Genomic DNA, 20,875 nt, shown 5'->3' on the forward strand with positions numbered 1-20,875 from the left:
GGAAGGCTAGATTTTCTGGTGTTGTTTCCTTTTGAGGACGAAGCCCAACTCTCTTTGAGGTTTCGTTTGTAATGTGGTTTCCAGGCATTTTTCCCTTCACCAGTTATCCCAATTTCGTGAATATTAATCAGTGCACGCTTCGTGTTCGATTAATTGTCTCTGAGCCTAACTTGCGTTCATGCTTAATGGACGAAGGGCTAACTGGTGTATGTGGTGCCTAATCACGTATTGAAAACCCTAAGTTGATTTTCGCTTAGTAAATTGAAATAGGGTTGGATTAAGTGGTTGACTGTTAGGGACGAATTCTCCATAACCCAAGATAAGAGAGTGGCTTCTGAATCAGAGGAAACAACCCGTTTTTAATATTAGTAGTTTCGTATTCCATTTTATTTGTTCTGCTCTTTAATTACCAAACAACCAAACCCCCCCCCCCCCATCGTTACTGTTACTGCAAGTATATTATGAACATTTGGCTTGTCACTGCTCGTTGGGAAACGACCTAGGATCACTTCCTAGTTACTGCATTTTCATGTTTATTTGATTCGGGTACGGCCTCGATCAAATTTGGCGCCGTTGCCGGGGAGCAGTGTCCAAAGGTTCATAATAGCTAGCTAGTGTTGTGTGTTTAATCCTTTCGTGTTTTATGTTTAATTGTTAGTATTGTGTTAGTATGTGTGTTAGTGTTGTTTAGTGTCCTGGTATTTTGTTTAATGTGTGTTCTGTTTCAATTTTACCATTAAGCGTTTCCCCTGTTTCAGTCTTGGGTGTTTTGCTGTGAAGATTGTGCTTGAAAACAGAGTAGTAGTAGAAATCAGCTTGCGGAAAAACAGAATAGTAGTAGAAATCAATTAGAGACGGATTTTAGCGACCACCCATGCTGAATTATTTGGGATTTTTTGTTTTAGTAGCTAGGGTTGTTATTTTTGGCTGAATTTTTTTGTGGTAACTTCTTTTAATCCATATTTTGTGGGAAAAATAGCTAGAGCCTTTAGTTTGGTCAGATTTGAAAGTTCCAAAAAAGTAGCAAATTTTGTGTTTGTCAAAACTTCAAACGGCCATAACTTTTGCTCCGGTTATCAGAATCGCAATTATTATATATGCATTTGGGGTAGAAAAAAATTTCCTACGCCGTGGCAGCCGGCCATAGGCCGGCTGAGGTCTCCATCGTCCAAAAAAAGCGATTCTATCAAAAGTTTTTTATTTTTCAAGTTTTATTCACTTATTTTTCTTAACCTACCAATATTTTTATGAAGGACTTAGTAATATGGAGAGAAGTATGATAGATGCTGCCAGTGGTGGAGCCCTTGGAGACATGACTCCTGCTGAAGCCAGAAATTTAATTGAGAAGATGGCCTCCAACTCCCAGCAGTTTAGTGCCAGAAATGATGCCATAGTCATTAGTGGAGTGCATGAGGTAGCTACAAACCCATCTGCATCATCTGAAACTAAGAAGCTTGAAGGCAAACTGGATGCGTTGGTCAACTTGGTAACCCAGCTGGCCTTGAATCAGAAATCTTTACCTGTCGCAAGGGTTTGTGGTTTGTGCTCCTCTGCTGACCACCATACAGACCTTTGCCCTTCCATGCAGCAACCTGGAGCAATTGAGCAGCCTGAAGCTTATGCTGCAAATATTTACAATAGACCTCCTCAACCTCAGCAGCAAAATCAACCACAGCAGAGCAATTATGACCTTTCCAGCAACAGATACAACCCTGGATGGAGGAATCACCCTAACCTCAGATGGTCCAGCCCTCAGCAACAACAACAGCAGCCTGCTCCTTCCTTCCAAAATATTGTTGGCCCAAGCAAACCATACATTCCTCCACCAATCCAACAACAGCAACAACCCCAGAAACAGCCAACAGTTGAGGCCCCTCCACAACCTTCCCTCGAAGAACTTGTGAGGCAAATGACTATGCAGAACATGTAGTTTCAGCAAGAGACCAGAGCCTCCATTCAGAGCTTAACCAATCAGATGGGACAATTAGCTACTCAATTGAATCAACAACAGTCCCAGAATTCTGACAAGCTGCCTTCTCAAGCTGTCCAAAATCCCAAAAATGTCAGTGCCATTTCATTGAGGTCGGGAAAGCAGTGTCAAGGACCTCAACCCGTAGCACCGTCCTCATCTGCAAATGAACCTGCCAAACTTCACTCTATTCCAGAAAAAGGTGATGACAAAAATTTACCTAACAATTTCTGTGCAGGTGAATCTTCTTCCACAGGTAATTCTGAATTGCAGAAGCAGCACATTCCCCCTCTTCCATTCCCTCCAAGAGCAGTTTCCAACAAAAAAATGGAAGAGGCAGAGAAAGAGATCTTGGAAACGTTTAGAAAAGTAGAGGTAAACATACCTCTGTTGGATGCGATAAAGCAAATTCCAAGATATGCCAAATTCTTGAAGGAGCTGTGCACTAATAAACGGAAGCTTAAAGGAAGTGAACGGATTAGCATGGGCAGAAATGTCTCCGCATTGATTGGTAAATCTGTTCCTCAAATTCCTGAAAAATGCAAAGATCCAGGTACATTCAGCATACCTTGTATGATAGGGAATAGTAAGTTTGACAATGCCATGCTAGATTTAGGAGCTTCTGTTAGTGTTATGCCTCTGTCTATTTTTAATTCTCTATCTCTAGGCCCCTTGCAGTCAACTGATGTGGTAATTCATTTAGCTAATAGAAGTGTTTCCTACCCTGTTGGTTTCATAGAAGATGTCTTAGTTAGAGTTGGTGAACTGATTTTCCCTGTTGATTTTTATATTTTGAATATGGAAGATGGATTTTCTCAAGGATCAGTTCCCATCATTCTAGGCAGACCCTTTATGAAAACTGCTAGAACTAAGATAGACGTTTATGCAGGCACACTGTCTATGGAATTTGGTGACATAACTGTTCATTTTAATATTTTGGATGCTATGAAATACCCATTTGAAGATCTTTCTGTATTTCGTGCTGAAATAATTGACCATGTTGTTGATGAATATATGACTGATCTTTATTCTAATCTGCATGCCTCTCACTCTTCATGCATTGAGTCTGAAATTGTACTTGATCATATGTCTGAATTTGATGCTGAGAGTGAATCTGAGAGTGATATTGATTGCATGCCTGGTGGTGGTGTTTTACCTCTTGAGATTGATTTTATAGAATCAGATAGGACTAACCATGTTTCAGGAAGTACACATACCTCTGACTTTCTTTATGAGGTAAAGGCTGAGAAACCATCCCCTTTTACCACTGTCCAGCCGACCACACCAGAATTGAAGCCTCTGCCATCAAATTTAAAATACGCTTACTTGGATGATAGCAAGAGTTTTCCAGTGATTATATCTGCCTCCCTTGCTGATGAGCAAGAGGAGAAGTTGTTGTCAGTTCTCAAGAAGCATAAGAAGGCTATAGGCTGGACCCTGGCGGACATTCCTGGTATTAGCCCATCCACATGAATGCATCGAATAAATTTAGAGGATGGAGCTAAACCAGTAAGACAGCCACAAAGAAGACTCAACCCGGTGATTCTTGATGTAGTGAAGAAGGAGATAACCAAGCTTTTGCAAGCTGGAATCATTTATCCTATCTCTGACAGCCAATGGGTGAGTACCGTCCAGGTAGTCCCGAAGAAGACTGGCCTCACAGTGATAAAAAACGAGAAGGAGGAGCTAATTCCTACTCGGGTGCAGAACAGTTGGAGAGTCTGCATTGATTATAGGAGGCTGAACCAGGTTACCAAAAAGGACCATTTTCCCCTGCCATTCATTGACCAGATGCTTGAACGCCTGGCAGGTAAATCCCACTACTGTTTCCTTGATGGTTTTTCTGGTTATATGCAAATTACTATTGCTCCTGAGGATTAGGAAAAGACCACATTCACCTGCCCCTTCGGCACTTTTGCCTATAGGAGGATGCCTTTCGGCCTGTGCAATGCCCCTGGTACCTTCCAGCGGTGCATGATTAGTATTTTCAGTGAGTTTTTAGAAAATTGCATAGAGGTGTTCATGGATGATTTCACTGTATATGGATCCTCTTTTGATGGTTGTTTGAATAGTTTGGAAAAAGTTTTGAATAGATGCATTGAAACTAACCTTGTTCTAAATTTTGAAAAATGTCATTTTATGGTTGAGCAAGGTATAGTTTTAGGCCACATTATTTCCAATAAGGGTATTGAAGTAGATCCTGCAAAAATTTCTGTTATTTCACAATTGCCTTACCCCTCTTGTGTGCGAGAGGTGCGATCTTTTCTTGGCCATGCAGGATTCTACAGGCGCTTTATAAGGGATTTTAGCAAAGTAGCCCTTCCACTGTCCAACTTGTTGCAAAAGGAGGTGGAGTTTGACTTTAATGACAGATGCAAAGAGGCTTTTGATTGCCTCAAAAGAGCGTTAACTACCACCCCCATCATCCAGGCACCCGATTGGACAGCCCCTTTTGAGCTTATGTGTGATGCATCAAATTATGCATTGGGGGCTGTCCTTGCTCAGAAAATTGATAAATTGCCCAGGGTGATATATTATGCTTCTAGGACTTTAGATGTTGCCCAAGCAAATTATACTACTACTGAGAAAGAGCTTCTAGCCATAGTTTTTGCTCTTGAAAAATTTCGATCTTATTTGCTTGGTACTCGCATTATTGTTTATACTGACCATGCAGCTCTAAAGTACTTGTTGAAGAAGGCTGATTCTAAGCCTAGGTTGATCCGATGGATGCTCTGGCTCCAAGAGTTTGACTTGGAGATCCGTGATAGGAGCGGAGCACAAAATCTAGTTGCTGATCATTTGAGTCGGATCGAACGTGTCTCTGATGCAGATTCACCTATTCGGGATGATTTCCCGGATGATCATTTGTATGTATTGTATAGTATTTCTGACTCTCTTTCTACTCCCTGGTTTGCTAACATTGTCAATTATTTAGTTGCCTCTGTTTTTTCCTCCCTTAGCATCTAAGGCCCAAAAAGATAAAATTAAAAGTGATGCTAAGCATTTTATTTGGGATGACCCCTACTTGTGGAAATTGTGCAGTGATCAGGTCATTAGACGGTGCATTCCAGATCATGAGACTGACTCAGTCCTGCAGTTCTGTCATTCTTCCACACCGGGAGGTCATCTGGGTGTTCAAAGGACAGCTCGCAAAGTGCTTGATTGTGGTTTTTATTGGCCCACCATCTTTAAAGATGCGTGGAAGATCTGCAGCACTTGTGAGCAGTGTTAGAGAGCAGGAAATACACTTACATGGCGACAACAAATGCCTCAGCAACCTATGCTATTCTGTGAGGTGTTTGATGTCTGGGGTATAGATTTCATGGGTCCTTTTCCTGTCTCTTTTGGTTATGTTTACATTCTCCTTGCAGTTGACTATGTTTCAAAATGGGTGGAAGCCAAGCCCACTAGAACTAATGATGCTAAAGTTGTCGCAGACTTTGTCAGGTCTAATCTGTTTTGCAGGTTTGGAGTACCTAAAGCAATTGTTAGTGATCAAGGAACCCATTTTTGCAACAGGACAATGCATGCCCTGCTTAAAAAGTACGGGGTGGTACACAGGGTATCCACACCATACCACCCCCAGACTAATGGACAGGCAGAAATTTCTAACAGGGAAATCAAGAGAATTCTAGAGAAGATTGTGCAGCCAAGCAGGAAAGATTGGAGTACCAGGCTTGATGATGCTCTCTGGGCACATCGGACTGCCTACAAAGCACCCATAGGAATGTCTCCTTATCGGGTTGTCTTTGGAAAGGCATGTCATCTTCCAGTGGAAATTGAGCACAAAGCATACTGGGCAGTGAAGACTTACAACTTCTCTATGGATCAAGCTGGCGAGGAAAGGAAGTTGCAACTGAGTGAGTTAGATGAAATCCGCCTAGAAGCCTACGAGAATGCCAAGTTCTACAAAGAAAAGACCAAGAAGTTCCATGATAGCATGATAGTTAAAAAAGACTTCGTGGTTGGGCAAAAAGTGTTATTGTATAATTCTAGGCTTGGACTCATGAGTGGTAAGTTGAGGTCTAAGTGGATTGGTCCTTTTGTTGTTACTAATGTTTTTCCTTATGGTACAGTTGAGATCAAAAGCGACTCCACAAACAAGAGCTTCAAGGTCAATGGACATCGACTTAAGCCATTCCTCACGAACCCTTCTTTAGTGGACGTAGTGGTGGAAGAGACTTCCTTACTCCACCCTACTCTTCCTCCACCATGACTTAGGGAGTTTTTCTTTTCCTATCTCCTTCTTTGCTTTTATTACACTTGTTCGATTCTCTTTGATGATTTAATTGTTTTTAATCTTTTAATTGTGCTACATTGAGGACAATGTGTTGTTTAAGTATGGGGGGGAGTGTTCTTTGGTTTTGCTAGTTTTGTTGGTTTTGTTAATTTGTTAGTTGTGTTAATTTGTTAATGTTGTTAGTTTCGTCGGATTTTCAGTTTAATATTTTGGGTCAATTTCATGTGCACGTACGACTTTGCATGTTTTTCTTTGAATTATAGGATATGTTCAAGAAATGGGTAATTGTTTTGAAAATAAAAGTTCTTGACATTTTGTGACTTGAAATCCTTGATTCTTCTCTACATGTCATGATAGTTTTGAAAGCTCAATTTGAAAGTGATGATTTTACCTTTGTGAGAATTTGAGCCATCCATCATTATAATCATTTGGTGTGTTTTGCCCCATTGATTGCTTGCACAATAGCCTTGGCTTGATTCTTGTTGATGCGTCCTAATTCACATGCATATTTGGAAATGATTAAGGCAATTTTGTTCTTATAAGCTTCTAGCCAAATGGACTTACCTTGAATTAATTCCTTTGATAGCCCTTTTGAGCCTTGTTTCCCTTTCCTTGTTTTGAAGCTCACTACAAGCCTTAAGTGAAAAACCATGATATTACCATATCCTTAAGGAATTTTGGAGCTTTGGAATTGTTTTGGGAATAAGTGTGGGGGGTTTTTGTTTCATTGGACAACTTGTTTTGTTGGCTATGCTTCATGATGTATTTTGGGCCATACTTTATGTACATTGTATATTGGTTAAATGTTGGACATGCTGAATGAAATGTTGTTTCTCAAAGGCTAAAAAAAAAATCGAAAAAAAAAATCGAAAAAAGAAAAAGAAAAGCAATAAAGTTGAGTGAATAAGACCTTAAATGGCACAAGAATGATGAAACTCTTGGTTCTACTCTTCATGTTTAATTTTTATCTTTACTTCTTTTTATTTTCTTATTTTTTTCTTAATATGCACTTATTCCCCTTTGCTCCTCTATTCCTTTGGGATTTAGCCACTTATTCCATATTTCTCCATACCTTGTCCTTGGCCCCATTACAACCTTAAAAGACCTTTTGATCCTCATGTGCTTGTGTTTATGGGTTGATTGTCAATTTTAGAATCTTGCCAAGTTTATGTGGTGTTTTCTTTCATGGGTGCTTTGAGGGTAAATAGTAGCCTAGACACTTGAGAGATAGAGTGTATATCTTGTGAGGCTTTATCACTTTTCATTCTTGAGCTGATTAACTATTTTGCCATGATTGGGTTGCTTGGATGATTTTCATGAATGTCTTGACTTTTTGGATCTCCTTATGTTAGATGTTACCCATTCCTTTCATTCCTTGATGTTCATTGAGAAATATGTGAATGTTTTTGTTTGTCTCCCTTTCATATCCTTGGATTTTGTTCTTTGTTTCATTTTGTCCAGGAGTGCAAAAGGCTAAGTATGGGGGGTTTTGATGTGCCATCATTTTCTTCTATTTTCTAAACCCTTTTTGCATCATTTTAATTATTGATTGGTCTTAATTGTCAATTAATTAGGCAGTTTTATTATTTGGGCTCATTTAGCTAATTTGATGTTTTTAATCTAATTTCAGGAATTAATGAAACATTGGGCTTAATCCGGATTTTGGTTGTGGACTTGAAGAGGGCAAATAAAGCAGCGCTTACCTTAGTTAATTTCTAATTAGGAAATTTCGCAATTTTATTTTATGTTGTTCAGTGTTTATTTCGTTTTGGGCCAGAGTATTGTAATAGGGCCCAGTGACTTTGAGTGACTCTTTTTAAATAGCTGTCTTGGGATTCGTGCAGGGCATTCTATTCTGCTATGCTATTTTCATTATTCAGAGCTTTGGTTTTAGGTTTTCACGTTTTTTTGTTCCCTTGTTACAATTTTCGTTCTTAATGCAAATTTCCGTTTTCTGCTTCTAATTTCGAGTTCATTCTTGCTTCTTCTTCTTCTACTTTCATTCACGTTTCTGTTCATTTACGTTCTTGTTCATTTACGTTTCTGCTTCATGTTTCATTTGCGTTTTCTGTTTGAATCCATGGAAGGCTAGATTTTCTGTATGCCGATTTTTACCTGTAGCCCTGAAATTAGCACCTTTGCTCTTGGATTTCTTCTTCTTAGATTTAGACACCATACGGATGAAAGGAACTCCTTAGGCCTTAGAGGCATATAAGACTTCCACTTCATCCTCAACATCATCCACCCATAACCTAGATACCAAATTCATATACTGTTTGATAGGACCAGTCCAAAGATTCGCATAAGAATTTACGGCCGATTTTAGGGAGGTTCTTTTAGCAACAGGGGAGAGTTCTTGTTGTTGAAAGTCCTCTCTGACTGCGCTACCTCCAGGGATTCTCCAACAAAGTTGTTCGAGCTTGCGTCACAATCTAGGTCCTCAAGAATGGGGTTATTAACTTTTTGGGTGTTAGTCTTAGAGTTAGCAGTAGTTGTGCTTTTTCCTTTACCCTTTAGACATGGGTCCAATTGAGCATATGGTTTCAGGGACTTTGATCAAGCAATTTGGGGGCTTTTCAAGGTGTAGGAAAATTACCTTCCATCCAGCTGGACGACGACGATAGGGCACAAGGTCTTGTTCTTTTGTTGTGGAGTTGCAACCTGATCCTATTGTTCTGCCTAGCACTTGCGCTTACATAGTGCGACACCATGACCTACTGTTTTACAAAAAATCACTAAAGGGTGGATTTTCTCATATTCTATGTCCACCAACATTCTGGTAAAATGGCCAAAGATTTAGTTTAATTCTCGTTGCTACATCAATATTAATTGGTTTGCCAATTCCACCGACTATTTCAAACAGTACGTAGCTGAGGGCACTAGTATTCTTGAGGTAAGTCAAGGATACGAACCTAGCATTGAACGCGTGACTGGAGGACGCTATTGAGGTTGAAATCAGGAGTCCACTGGATAAGGCAGAGGAAGCCTGGCTGAAGGTTCTAGTTCCCTATAGTATGGATGCTTATATCTTTTGGCGAGGCGAGGCTAAACTCAAAATAGTCTCTTCGAAGCAGTATTACTTTCCAATGACAGATGGGGCTCCACAGTTTGAGAAGCTTTTCCTTTAAGTCTTCAGTTTTGAGCAGGGTGACCCGGCCTTTAGGCAGAATCAATCTACCATGGTGGTTGGTCCTACAATTGTGGATGCTCTACTAGTACTCCTCCACGGAGATCTTAATGGAGAAAGTATCGCCCTTGAGGTAAGGCTTTGGTAGCTTACTAATCACAATGTCGCATGAATTGCTGAGGATTTTAGCAAAAGAGGCTTTTTGCGATTGGAGTTTTGAAGGAACGGGGATTGTGGGTGACGAAGGGTCAAGAAGAAAGGTCCATGGGAAAACGATGTTGCGATTGGTCATGACGTTGGCTGCTTGCTAGGGGAACCCTAGCAGAGCGACATCCAGTTAAAGTAGTCAAGGTTGTTGCTAGAAAAGCTTTGCACAAGCTTTTTAGGAAAACACACAGCAAGATAAAGCAAGCAAGCATCCACTTTTTATACAAAGTTAGCTTATTGTGGGTATCTTACACAAGTATTAATGTCACATTTATAATTTATACCAATAATTTTTATATTATTTTAAATTTTTAATGTATTATTAATCATTTAGTTTAAATTTTAATAAATATATGTTACTAGATATGTTAATAAATATTTAAATATATTTTTATATTCACACATGTTCCAAAAATTGTTATTGATGAGGGATGTTATTTTAGGTAGGATTTTCTTTAATTTTTTGATGTTTTGCATGTGACTTTCTTTTTTACAAAAATTGATTTAGTTCATTTTTTTAAGCATGTTATCGGTCCCAACTATAAAGTATCCTATTTTGGTCATTAATGACAGAGTTTTAATGAATTGATTAATTTTAATTAAGATAAAAACTGAGGAGTCTAACTCAATTTGTTAACATGATGAGTGACTGAATCTTGTAAATAATCATTCCGTACACTCATTTTTAATTATATTATTTTATTATATTTGTATTATTGTTTTTATTATTAAAAAATTCAACACTAATAAAAAAATATTTATTTAAATTTAATTTGTATAATTATAAGCATATATTGATATGACCTTAAATACTAATAGAATCGTGAAAAGCATAAAAAAATCTACGATATCCATTATAAACCTAAAAATTTCAAATGATTGTTATAAAAGCGAAATCAAGACATCACATCTACAGCTATTTTTTATACTTTCTAATAAAATCTAATTAAATTGATTATAATTTAAATTAATTTATACAATTAAAAATAATTTTATTTATAAAAGTTATATTATATTGTTATTTATATTTGTTCATCGGATTATATATGGTTAGATTTAAATTAATTTGTACATTTTAAATAATTCAAAAAAACAATGCTCATATATTATATTAATTGAAAGAAAAATTACTTCAAATAGAAAATTATAAAATAAATTTTTTCAAATAGAAAATTAATTGAATGAATTAATATTCAGATGAAAAAATTTACGTAATATTTGACATATTTCTTAAAGATATGTATTTTATTTTATTAATTTTGATTGGGGATGACCATGGATAGGATTTGGATAGATTCTCATACTTACGTTTAAAAATAATAATATCCATAGTATAACAATTTTAATACTCATTCTCATACCCTTTGGATACATGTATACTTATATTCGCACTCAAAACCCACACTTTATTATTATATAAGGTTAACAATAATAAATCAATATGAAATTACTTAAAATAATTATTACAATTATAGCAAAAATTCATTCTTAAATAATTCAAATATAATATTAAAAATATACGCACATAATATTGGTTCATTCAAACTCAAGTCATAAACAAACAAAATTACAAAAATAATCATTTAACATAACAATTGTTAAAGATAATGTTTTAGTCACTTAACAAAAACTCTAATTAAAAATTTATTATGTTCTACTTTCTAATAGTGATACGGTTAGATATTAGAGACTTAGAGTATTAATCACAAAAATATAAATATTGCATGTAATTATTGGTTCCGCTTGCGGATATTAATTTTTGCGGGTAGCCATATAGTCCAGTACACTTTATCATCTTTTATTTTCATGGTAAAGTTACTTTTTAAACAGAATAAAGTTACATTTTAGTGAATATAATTCTCGACTATTGAGGAACATAAAAATTACTCCCTCTAGTTCTTATTATACGATACTATGGACATCAATCAACATACCAATAAAAGTAATTAATTCAATTGATTTTATTATTTTTTTAATATTACTAATTAATGTGATGTGAAAACATTAAAGTGTAAAGTATTATGCACCATTATCAATAAAAAATACAAGTACTTAAAATATTTAATAAGGACAACTAATGGGAAAAAATTAAATATTTAGTAGAAATTCTAAAAGTAGTTAAGAATATCAAATATAGACCTAAAAATGTAAGAAATGTAGCTTGAAAATATTTAATTGAGACACTAATATGAGGAGAGCAAGTTTAATTATCCAAGTTTACATCCTATCTTTTTTTAATTATCGGTATGAATTAAAAGTTTATAATAATTCACACATTTATTATCTTAATAAATTCAAAACAATTTAATAGCATACTAAACTATATAAAAATAATGTTTAAAAGAAAAACTAAAAACCATTAAAGAAAATGAAAAGTCAAATTACACATATAAGATCTATATCTTTATCACCATTATTATTTTAAATATATCATTATCATAACTAACATTACCTTATTGCCATGAAAGACAATATGAATACTAATACTACTATGTATAAATTTTTTTCTATCATATCATAAAAATTATTAAACCTAAATATTGTTCTCATATTTTTTTTCTTACTAAATAGATTTTTCTGTTCAAAAATCAATTTTGTTTGTTTCAAGAAAGTGTAATATTAAAACTTCTTGATCCTAAAATAGACTTGACCATTATGTTGTAGTAAAAGTATATCATTTTGTTTTTCGAGGGAGAAAAAGTATATATATCGTTAGTCATTGAAAAACAATTTTTTTCTGTATTTAATTTACACACCATTATCATTAGGTAAACAGGAAAGCTAAAATTTACCTCACGGATTAAACGAGGTTAAAAAAAATAATTAACAACACGAAAAAAAAAAATCCTAAAAAGCAATATTATTTGTTGAGTTACAGGATGGGCAGCAATTCAGCATCACCTCAGTCCTCAGCGCCAGGCCAATCTTTTCGGACGGGTGCCTCTGCGAGATCCGGATGCAATTCGGGTCTTCACCCGTTCAAACTCGGTGAACCGGCACGGGATGGTGATTCCCCCTTCGTGGTGGAACCCGAACTCCTCCTCCGCCTGCTTCAGCAATTCTCCAAACAAAGGGTGGTTGAAGTATATTACCGGCACCAGAACACGGTGCAACTCGCCGTCCTTCTGCCCTACGTACACGGCCAGGTGCCCCTTCGGCACACTCGGGTCCGGATCGGTTCCTAATTGGGCATAACCGGATCCGGACGCCACTTTCAAGCGGGACTTGGCACCCGCTGTCAGCTTGCGGCCCCACGTAAGGAGCTTCACCATGGGTGACGGAGGAGAGTCACCCAGGCAATGGTACTCGCGTGGAGCCCGCGTCCGTATCTTCCTGAAGATCCATTTCGAGACCCGGATGAGGCGCCTCCTGAGGTTGAATCCGCGGTTCTTGGACATGTGCCTTAATTTGAATTGAGAGAGATGTGTTTGGTGTGGTGTGTATTGGAATGAATGGAAGTGAAAAGGAGGACCGAGGGTGCTACTTGGGACTTGCTGGGTGGGTTCTTGAGAAGGGCCACGGGTCTGCTATGGACATGGCAAGCCGAAACTGGGTGAGGCAAATCTCCGAGAGCGTTGTGGGGATGTTTGACATGGTTTTCAAACGTGGTTGAGTTTCATTGCGGATTCGAAACTGCGTGGGAGAGAGAACGTGGGAATTATGAATTAATTATGAATTATGAAATGTCTCGGCCAGAGGGAAGAGGACCTACGCGTTTGGCTGTTGCGATTTGTTAAGTGGTGCAAAATATTCTGGGCCCTCGGAAGGAGATTGTGTCCTAACATATATAACATTTGACTTGTTGGCTAATGTACACGGTAATATACTCGAACCTGCTTTAATATGCATAAACTGTTGAACGGCGTTTCACTTTTATTGTTTCAAATACGTTTTAGTTTTTATATAAAAAAAATCTTTTAATTTTTGTAAGAAAATTATTGAATTATATATTATCCACCAATTAAAAATTAGAATAAATATGATTTTTAAGGTAATTATTATATAAAAAAAATTTATACATAATAATATGTAATTGGACAACAATATATGCATAAATTACTTGTTTAGTATCAAAAACACATAATTTTTAAAGACTAAAATTGAATAGATATTTTAAAAGAATAAAAATAAAAGACATTAACTGTTTTTAGTGATTAAATATATTTAGAACTATTCAGCGAAAAAAAGATAGATCTTGTTTATCGAACCTAATACATGTGGTATTTGTTTTTTAATGAAATGAGAACTAGGGCCACACGTTCTGTTTCTGGCATATGCAATCTATAAAATCCATGTAATATGAAATACGGTCGATCGTGTAAACAAATTATTGATTGATTAATTAATTAAATGTTAAAATATGTTTTTAATAAGTTAAAAATATGATTTAAGTGTATGATAAATTAGCGAATTTTGTTTTGAATCTTAAATAAAAAAAAAGCTTGGTCCTTGATATTTGTTTTAGTCCCTACAAAACTAACAATTTCTATTTTTGATCCCTAATAAATTTTGTTCATTTTGTATTTGTCCCTATGAAAAATACTTGATAGGGACTTATAACAAATGGACAAAATTTATTACTATCCAAAACAAAATTTACTAATTTATCAAAGACTAAAATCCATTTTTTATTTTATTAGGGACTTAAAGCAAACAAAATTAGTAGGAACCTATTTTTCGTCAAGATTAAAATATTTTAAATTCAAATTAAAACTTCATTTAACCATAAAATCTCCATAAGATTTACTAAATAGAAAATCAAATATCTTAAAGATTTAATCTATGATGTCCTAAAATATCTCAAATTTATCATTACCATGACTGACTACCACCATCGTCATGATCGTTAATTTCCACCATAACTATCATGGTCGTCACCACAATCACCACCATGATCGTCAATTGTTCATGCCGCCACCAACATGACTGTTGTCGTCGTCATCACCGTCACCCTAACCACCACCACCACCAGAGTGATCGTGATCATAGTGGTCATGGCAGCGATGGTGGTGGTTATAGTGATGATCTTGACGTAAATTAAATCTTTAAGATAGTTGACTTTTTGTTTGATAAATCTTATAGAGATTATATGGTTAAATGTGATCTCTTATATATATATATATATATGAGTAAAACTTATGTAAGAACATTATCTTATGTGAAACGCCAGAAAAAGATCTCACAAACTTTGATAAACCAATACTTAATCAATCACCCTTACGCAAAAACCTTTATTAAAGTTCTTTCTTTCAAAAAGATATTTTCTTTAAACTTGAGTAAATTGATTATGACTAGAATGAAAAAGAAAGATAATGAAGCAAAGAAGTACACCAATTTTTTTACTGTTTCGCTCTCTATCTCTAGAGAAGCTAATCCAGTTATATATATATGATCCAAACCCGAATTAGATTTTCATTGCATATAGAATTCTTACAAGCAATCTCAGTTCCTATCCCAGAAAAAGAAACTAAGGTACCCAACCCTAGGGACCTCAATAAGAGCCTAAGAGAAACCTATCCTTAGCCCAAAATAGAAAAACCTATTATCGTATGCATTCAAAAATTCATGCTCAAACAAGTAATGTGTAAAACACACGAAAAAGTAGAGTCAAAGATAGACAAAACCTGATCAATCCTTTCTGCAAGAACCTTGCTTGAATGAATGAATGAGTGTCTTCTTGAACTCAAGAAAATATCACAACTCACTTTTCACAAAATGATCTTCATAATCAAAGATTAGAAGTTGTGAGTTACTATTTCTAAGCACTTTTCTTCTCTTCTTTCAGTTATTTTAGCTCATAATTTCGCACTTCATGAACTTGTACTATGAAGTGAGAACACAAGGTGGCTATTTATAGAGAAAACAATTATAATCACCTGTAATCAATTAAATATACAATGTAATCAATTATTTCAACAAAGTAACCAATTATATTATCATTTCAATCGATTAAAGTATTTTTCCCAAAAACTAGAAAACTTTCAAGAACAATGTAATCGGTTAGATCCTCAACGTAATCGATTAAAGTGTTCTTGATTACTTCTGAAACACTTTTTATAAGAGAAGTAATCGATTATATCACATGGTAACTGATTAAAGCAGAGATTCCTAAAAAAATCAATCATTGTCTCAAAAAGAACTATGTAATCGATTACGATAAGCTTGTAATTGATTAAACCGATACGAGACACTTCTTTGCAAGATTAAACCAACTTGTGTAATCAATTAATGTAAGGTTGTAATCGATTAAAATAGAAAGTTTTACCTTCTAAAGAAAATTTTCTAACTTTAGAAATTTTCTACTTACTCCTACATGATGATGCATGATGCATATATGAAATGATAGAGACTAAGATGCAACACACAATACAACAATCAATAAAAATGCCACTAAAGAGTGTTGGGATGTGAAAGAAAAAACTTCTTCAAGCTCTTCTTTAAGCTTCAAGGTTAAGTCTTCATGTTGCTCCCCTATCTCTAACACAAATAACAACCATCATATTAAGATTAAAAATAATAGATGATTGAGATTCAAATATTTAAATTTCAAATTAAAATTGAATATATCATCAAATCTTTAAAAGATTAACCAAAAAACAAACAAATCTATAAAGATCTTAGTTATCACATTCTAAAATATCTGAATTAACCATCACCCTGATTATAACACCCTGAGATATTATAAGTTATAAATCGACATTTAATTTTATTTATTGTGTTGTTTGACTATATGATAGACTTGAATGAGTTGAATTATGTGGAGTTTTTTTTAGCTAAGTTGAAATTATGAGATTTTAGATTTTACCAAAACCTAGTTCAGTGAAATCGCGATACCAGATTCGTTAACTGTTGGATCATCTTAAAATTTTGTCTGGATATTCCTAAGATATGTTTCTACAGTCTAACCGTTGGGATCTTGAAAATAATAACTTTTGGTCTCCCGCTAAGCGAGGAAGGCGCACTAAGCGTAATTCCAACCGAGGGGAATTGCGTTGAGCGGCCCAAAGCTGCGCTAAGCCCAATTCCAACTGAGAGGAAGTGCGCTGAGCGCCTAGAGGGTGCGCTAAGTGAGCCCTAGTGTAGAGGGGGCTCCACTAAGCCTAAATCCTTGCGCTAAGCGCAAGAAGTGGACTTCGACTTAGCGCGACAGGCCCGCTTTGCGAAAGTTGCAGGTTATAAATACGTCCTTAGAGTGAAAAGCACGATTTTCACTCTCTTTTTCTCCCAAAAATGTCTCCCAAACCCTAAAACCTTATTTTCCACCACCCAAGACCACCGGTGGCCGCCGTGAGCCACCGTTGGACCCCCATACCAAGAGGAACACTTTAATCGGAGCGGAATCCTCAGAATCCTCCTCGAAGATTCGATGGAGAAAATCCTTCAATCCTCCATTTCATAGTTTCTCTGAGGTAATCTTGACTTCTAAGCCTTCTCCTAACTAGTTTGAGTTCCTCTTAGTGTCTCTTATGTGTTGGGTACTGTAATGGTGTGTTTTTACACTTCCTTTGAAAAACCCTAGAGAATGAGACATTGTAAAAGTTATCTTTTTTATAACCTTGAGGTTGTTTTTGCGGCATTCACTGAACCCTGATCACATTGGCGTGATCGGAATTTGAAAAAGATGTTTCTTTTCTATAGAACCCGAAATACCCCTTAGCCCTTTATGTTTTGACAATGGTATTTGACCCCAAATGTTACCTTTGACCTTGTTTTTGAAATCCATACTAAATTCCTTTCATTTTGGCGTAATAGAGACTTGCGTTGGATCGACAAGCACAAACGAGACAGAGAGACCTCTAAGTGATGCAAAGAGGAACTGACGGAGAGCTCACGATAGGTGAGGGGAGTTATTATGAAATTTACCGTTTTGACACCATAGTTTGGGTCAGGGAACCTAGCTATGAGAATATCTGCCTGTCCCTGTTGCATGCTGATTTTCTTTCAAGAAAAACTATGTTTTTAACGAATGGGATGCGATGTATCTATTGTTGATGAATAACATTATTGTTTAATAAACTTGTGTTGTTTGAAGACCTGGGGAGTGTGAACCTCAGGCATGGAAAATATATTTACATGCGGAATGCAACTCATTGTTGATGTTGCTATTGGTGACTTTAATTGATATGTGGTGATGTTGATATTTATGATGATATTGATTTGAGATGACGTTGTTAATAAAGACCATGTCAACATGAATTGATGGTATTGTTGATGATTATGTGAATATGAAATGAGGTTGCTGTTGTTGTTGATAACATCATTGAGACAAGATGATGTCTATGTTAAGAATGATGTGAAAATGGAATGTTGATTGATGTTGGAAATGCTTTGGCATATGCATGTTGTGTATGTTCGTGGGGGGCGAAGTGCACTGGCCTTCCAGGGTCTTTGGCACTTGCTTTAGGCCACGTTCATACGTTGGATGTTATGTATGTTCGTTGGGGGCAAAGTGCACTGATCTTCCAGGGTCTTTGGCACTTGCTTTGGGTCACGTTCATACGTCGTATATAGTGTATGTTCATGGGGGGTAAGTGCACTGGCCTTGTCGGATGGCCCAGACGCGGGTAACAAGCGTGCTTTAAGAATCTAAGTATTTCTGAGGGGATGCTTAGGCGCTTTAATTGGTCCATGGTCTTTGGCACTGCTTTTGGCCATGTTCATAGCTCATACGACACAGGAAATAGAATAATTGTGGCAGAGTGTACTTTGTACTGAGGGGGCTTGTCACCTGGTAGGGAACTCCTTTTGGCCCCAAGCTGATTACCTATAGGGGGGCAGTTACGTGCACAACCGGGTGGTCTCGACGAACTCTGCATGGTTTCCTAAGTGAGAGTGTCGTGTGGACACGCTTAGGCTATTTCCTGTGATTTGGTTGTTGGTACGTAACATATTGCATCTGAGAGTTGAGTCAGGTGCATCCTTCTGTGCAGTCTTGATTGGATCCATGGATGGATGATGAGTAATTATTGAATATGGATGATGAGTAATTGTTGAATATGGATGATGAGTAATTGTTGAATGTGGACAATGAACAATCATTGGATGTGAGTGTTGGATAATGAAGGTTGTGTAAGCTCATGATGTTTGCTTATGTTTTCTTGCTAATTGTGATTATTTGGATTTAACATTGGTTCTTTTTATAATTAACTCAGCCTTGCAATTTTGTATCGTGTGGTTGATACCTGTGATGATCGCGAACCTTTTTCGTGGGAGCAGAATGATAGCAGTAGGGTGCAGGGATGAGATTCTGTTGAGGAGCCGCCAAGAGGACGTGATGACGTTGGGAGTATTTTGGGGAGAGAGTTGTGTTTTGTTAATCAACTCCTCCATAGTGGTTCATGATTTCTTTTGTTGGATTAAGGATGTAAATCACCGATTTAATTATATCTACGAACTGGTTTAATCTTTATTATGTGTATGATGTGTACTGAACTACTATATTAATATTCATGTATTCGGTTAAACATTGGTGCATGTTTGGGGACATACACACACACACACACACACATATATATATATATATATATATATATATATATATATATATATATATATATATATATATATTTGCGAAATTCAAATTTACTATGATTTTCATAAGCAAAAATAATGGAGTTTTCATAAAAGAAAGAAAAAGAATTAAATTTTCCAGTTATTAGAGTGGCAATATCGTAGCGACGAGGCGGGTTGTTACACCAATGACTATTCTCGCCAACACCATGACCACCATTGCAACCTCCACCATGATCATCATCACCACCACTTCCTTTGTCATGATCGTCGCTGCCACCGTTGCCACCACCATCACCATCGTCGCCATGATCATCTTCGTTGTCACTGTCGGCACCACCATCGTCGTTGGCAACAATGGTGGCAGCAACAAAGGTGAGGACGGTCGTGGAGGTGGCAACGACGACGATCATGGTGATGAGTTAACAATAGTTGAGACATTTTAGAACATGATTTGTTTGGTGAATCTTTTAGAGATTTGATGATTATATTTCATTTTGAATTTTTAAATATTTTAATCTCAAACATTTATTATTTTTAGTCACGATTTAATGGTCATTATTAGTTGTTTTAACATAAAAAAATATTCTCACAAGAATCGTGTGTGCTTATATATATATATATATATATATATATATATATATATATGTGTGTATATATATATATATATGGGGATTGCTAACTAGTTGAAGTATGTTAGCAACCTACACCCAAAATATTAGACGAAAAGACCAGTCATCTCTTTTATTTAGTTAACTTATGGAAAGTACATTTTATTAAATTAGTGTTTATTTATATAAAAAAATACTAAATTGTACTTTTGGTACCCTAATTATATTTAAATATTCAATTAGGTCCCCTAATATTTAAAACATTCAATTTGGTCCCCCAATTAATTAAAAGCATGCAATTGTACTCTTTTCGTTAGATCGTCACTAACAATGTTTGTAGTTTGCATACTTGTCAGGTGACATGGCTTGGGAGGTTAGATATGTGATCGTTGTTAGCATTATCAGCTTCATCTTCCCCCTTTTATACCCAAACACGAATTAGGGTTTTCCCCCATTCCCAATTCTTCTTCTTCTTCTTGTTCTTACTTGGAAATGTCACAGTTTGAAGGTTCCTTATTTGGTGGCATTAGGAACTCGGCTGGTGGCCATGGTTCAAATGGCGACAATGTGAACAATGGTGGTGTTAGTGATGGAGCTCCACTGCCACCTGTTTGCGATTGCGAGTAGTTGGCGGTGGTGCAAACAACGTTTATGAAGGCTTATTTTGGGAGGAGATTTTGGGGTTGTCCTAACTATAGGGTGGGGTTTTTTTTATTGAAAGTGTTGTGTTGATCCCTGTTTTTTTATGGCTATGTTTTGTATTTGTGTTTTTGTTTGAGAAACAACGTGGGAGTGAGAGTGGTTGCAACTTCTTTCAATGGTGTCCAAATGACATTGATGACATAGACCTTGTTATTGGTAGATAGAGGAGGAAGATTAACAACCTTGAAAGTTCATTGAAGGCAAAGGAAAAGTGGCTGAAAATTTTCATTATAATTTGTTGTGCTTTGTTAGTCATGATTGTTATACTCATTTGGCTGAACATGGCTGTCAAAGGAGTTATCCATGGAAGGATTATGTATCTGCAATAGAGTTCCTTCTTACATTGTAATTTGTTTGGTTATGTTAGGTTAAAAATCCTTTGTACATATTCCGGTATCAATGAGATGTTGTATTCATGCATTTGATTACATTTCATTTGATTGCACATTGTGGTCAAATTTGGAAAACTATGTCATAATTTGAGTGAATCCACAAAGTAACATTTGAAT

The 20,875-nt window shown here is 36.2% G+C and overlaps 1 protein-coding gene across 1 annotated transcript; it reads right to left on the minus strand.

The window, feature by feature from the left end:
* Positions 1–12,255: 12,255 nt before the first annotated feature.
* On the minus strand, positions 12,256–13,314 carry LOC114413115 (auxin-responsive protein SAUR36-like). The gene has a single exon (XM_028377334.1). The coding sequence runs from the start codon at positions 12,939–12,941 to the stop codon at positions 12,453–12,455; it is 489 nt and encodes a 162-aa protein (XP_028233135.1). The 5' UTR covers positions 12,942–13,314; the 3' UTR covers positions 12,256–12,452.
* Positions 13,315–20,875: the final 7,561 nt, after the last annotated feature.

This window comes from Glycine soja, chromosome 1 (genome assembly GCF_004193775.1).
Source record: "Glycine soja cultivar W05 chromosome 1, ASM419377v2, whole genome shotgun sequence".
Lineage (NCBI taxonomy): Eukaryota > Viridiplantae > Streptophyta > Magnoliopsida > Fabales > Fabaceae > Glycine > Glycine soja.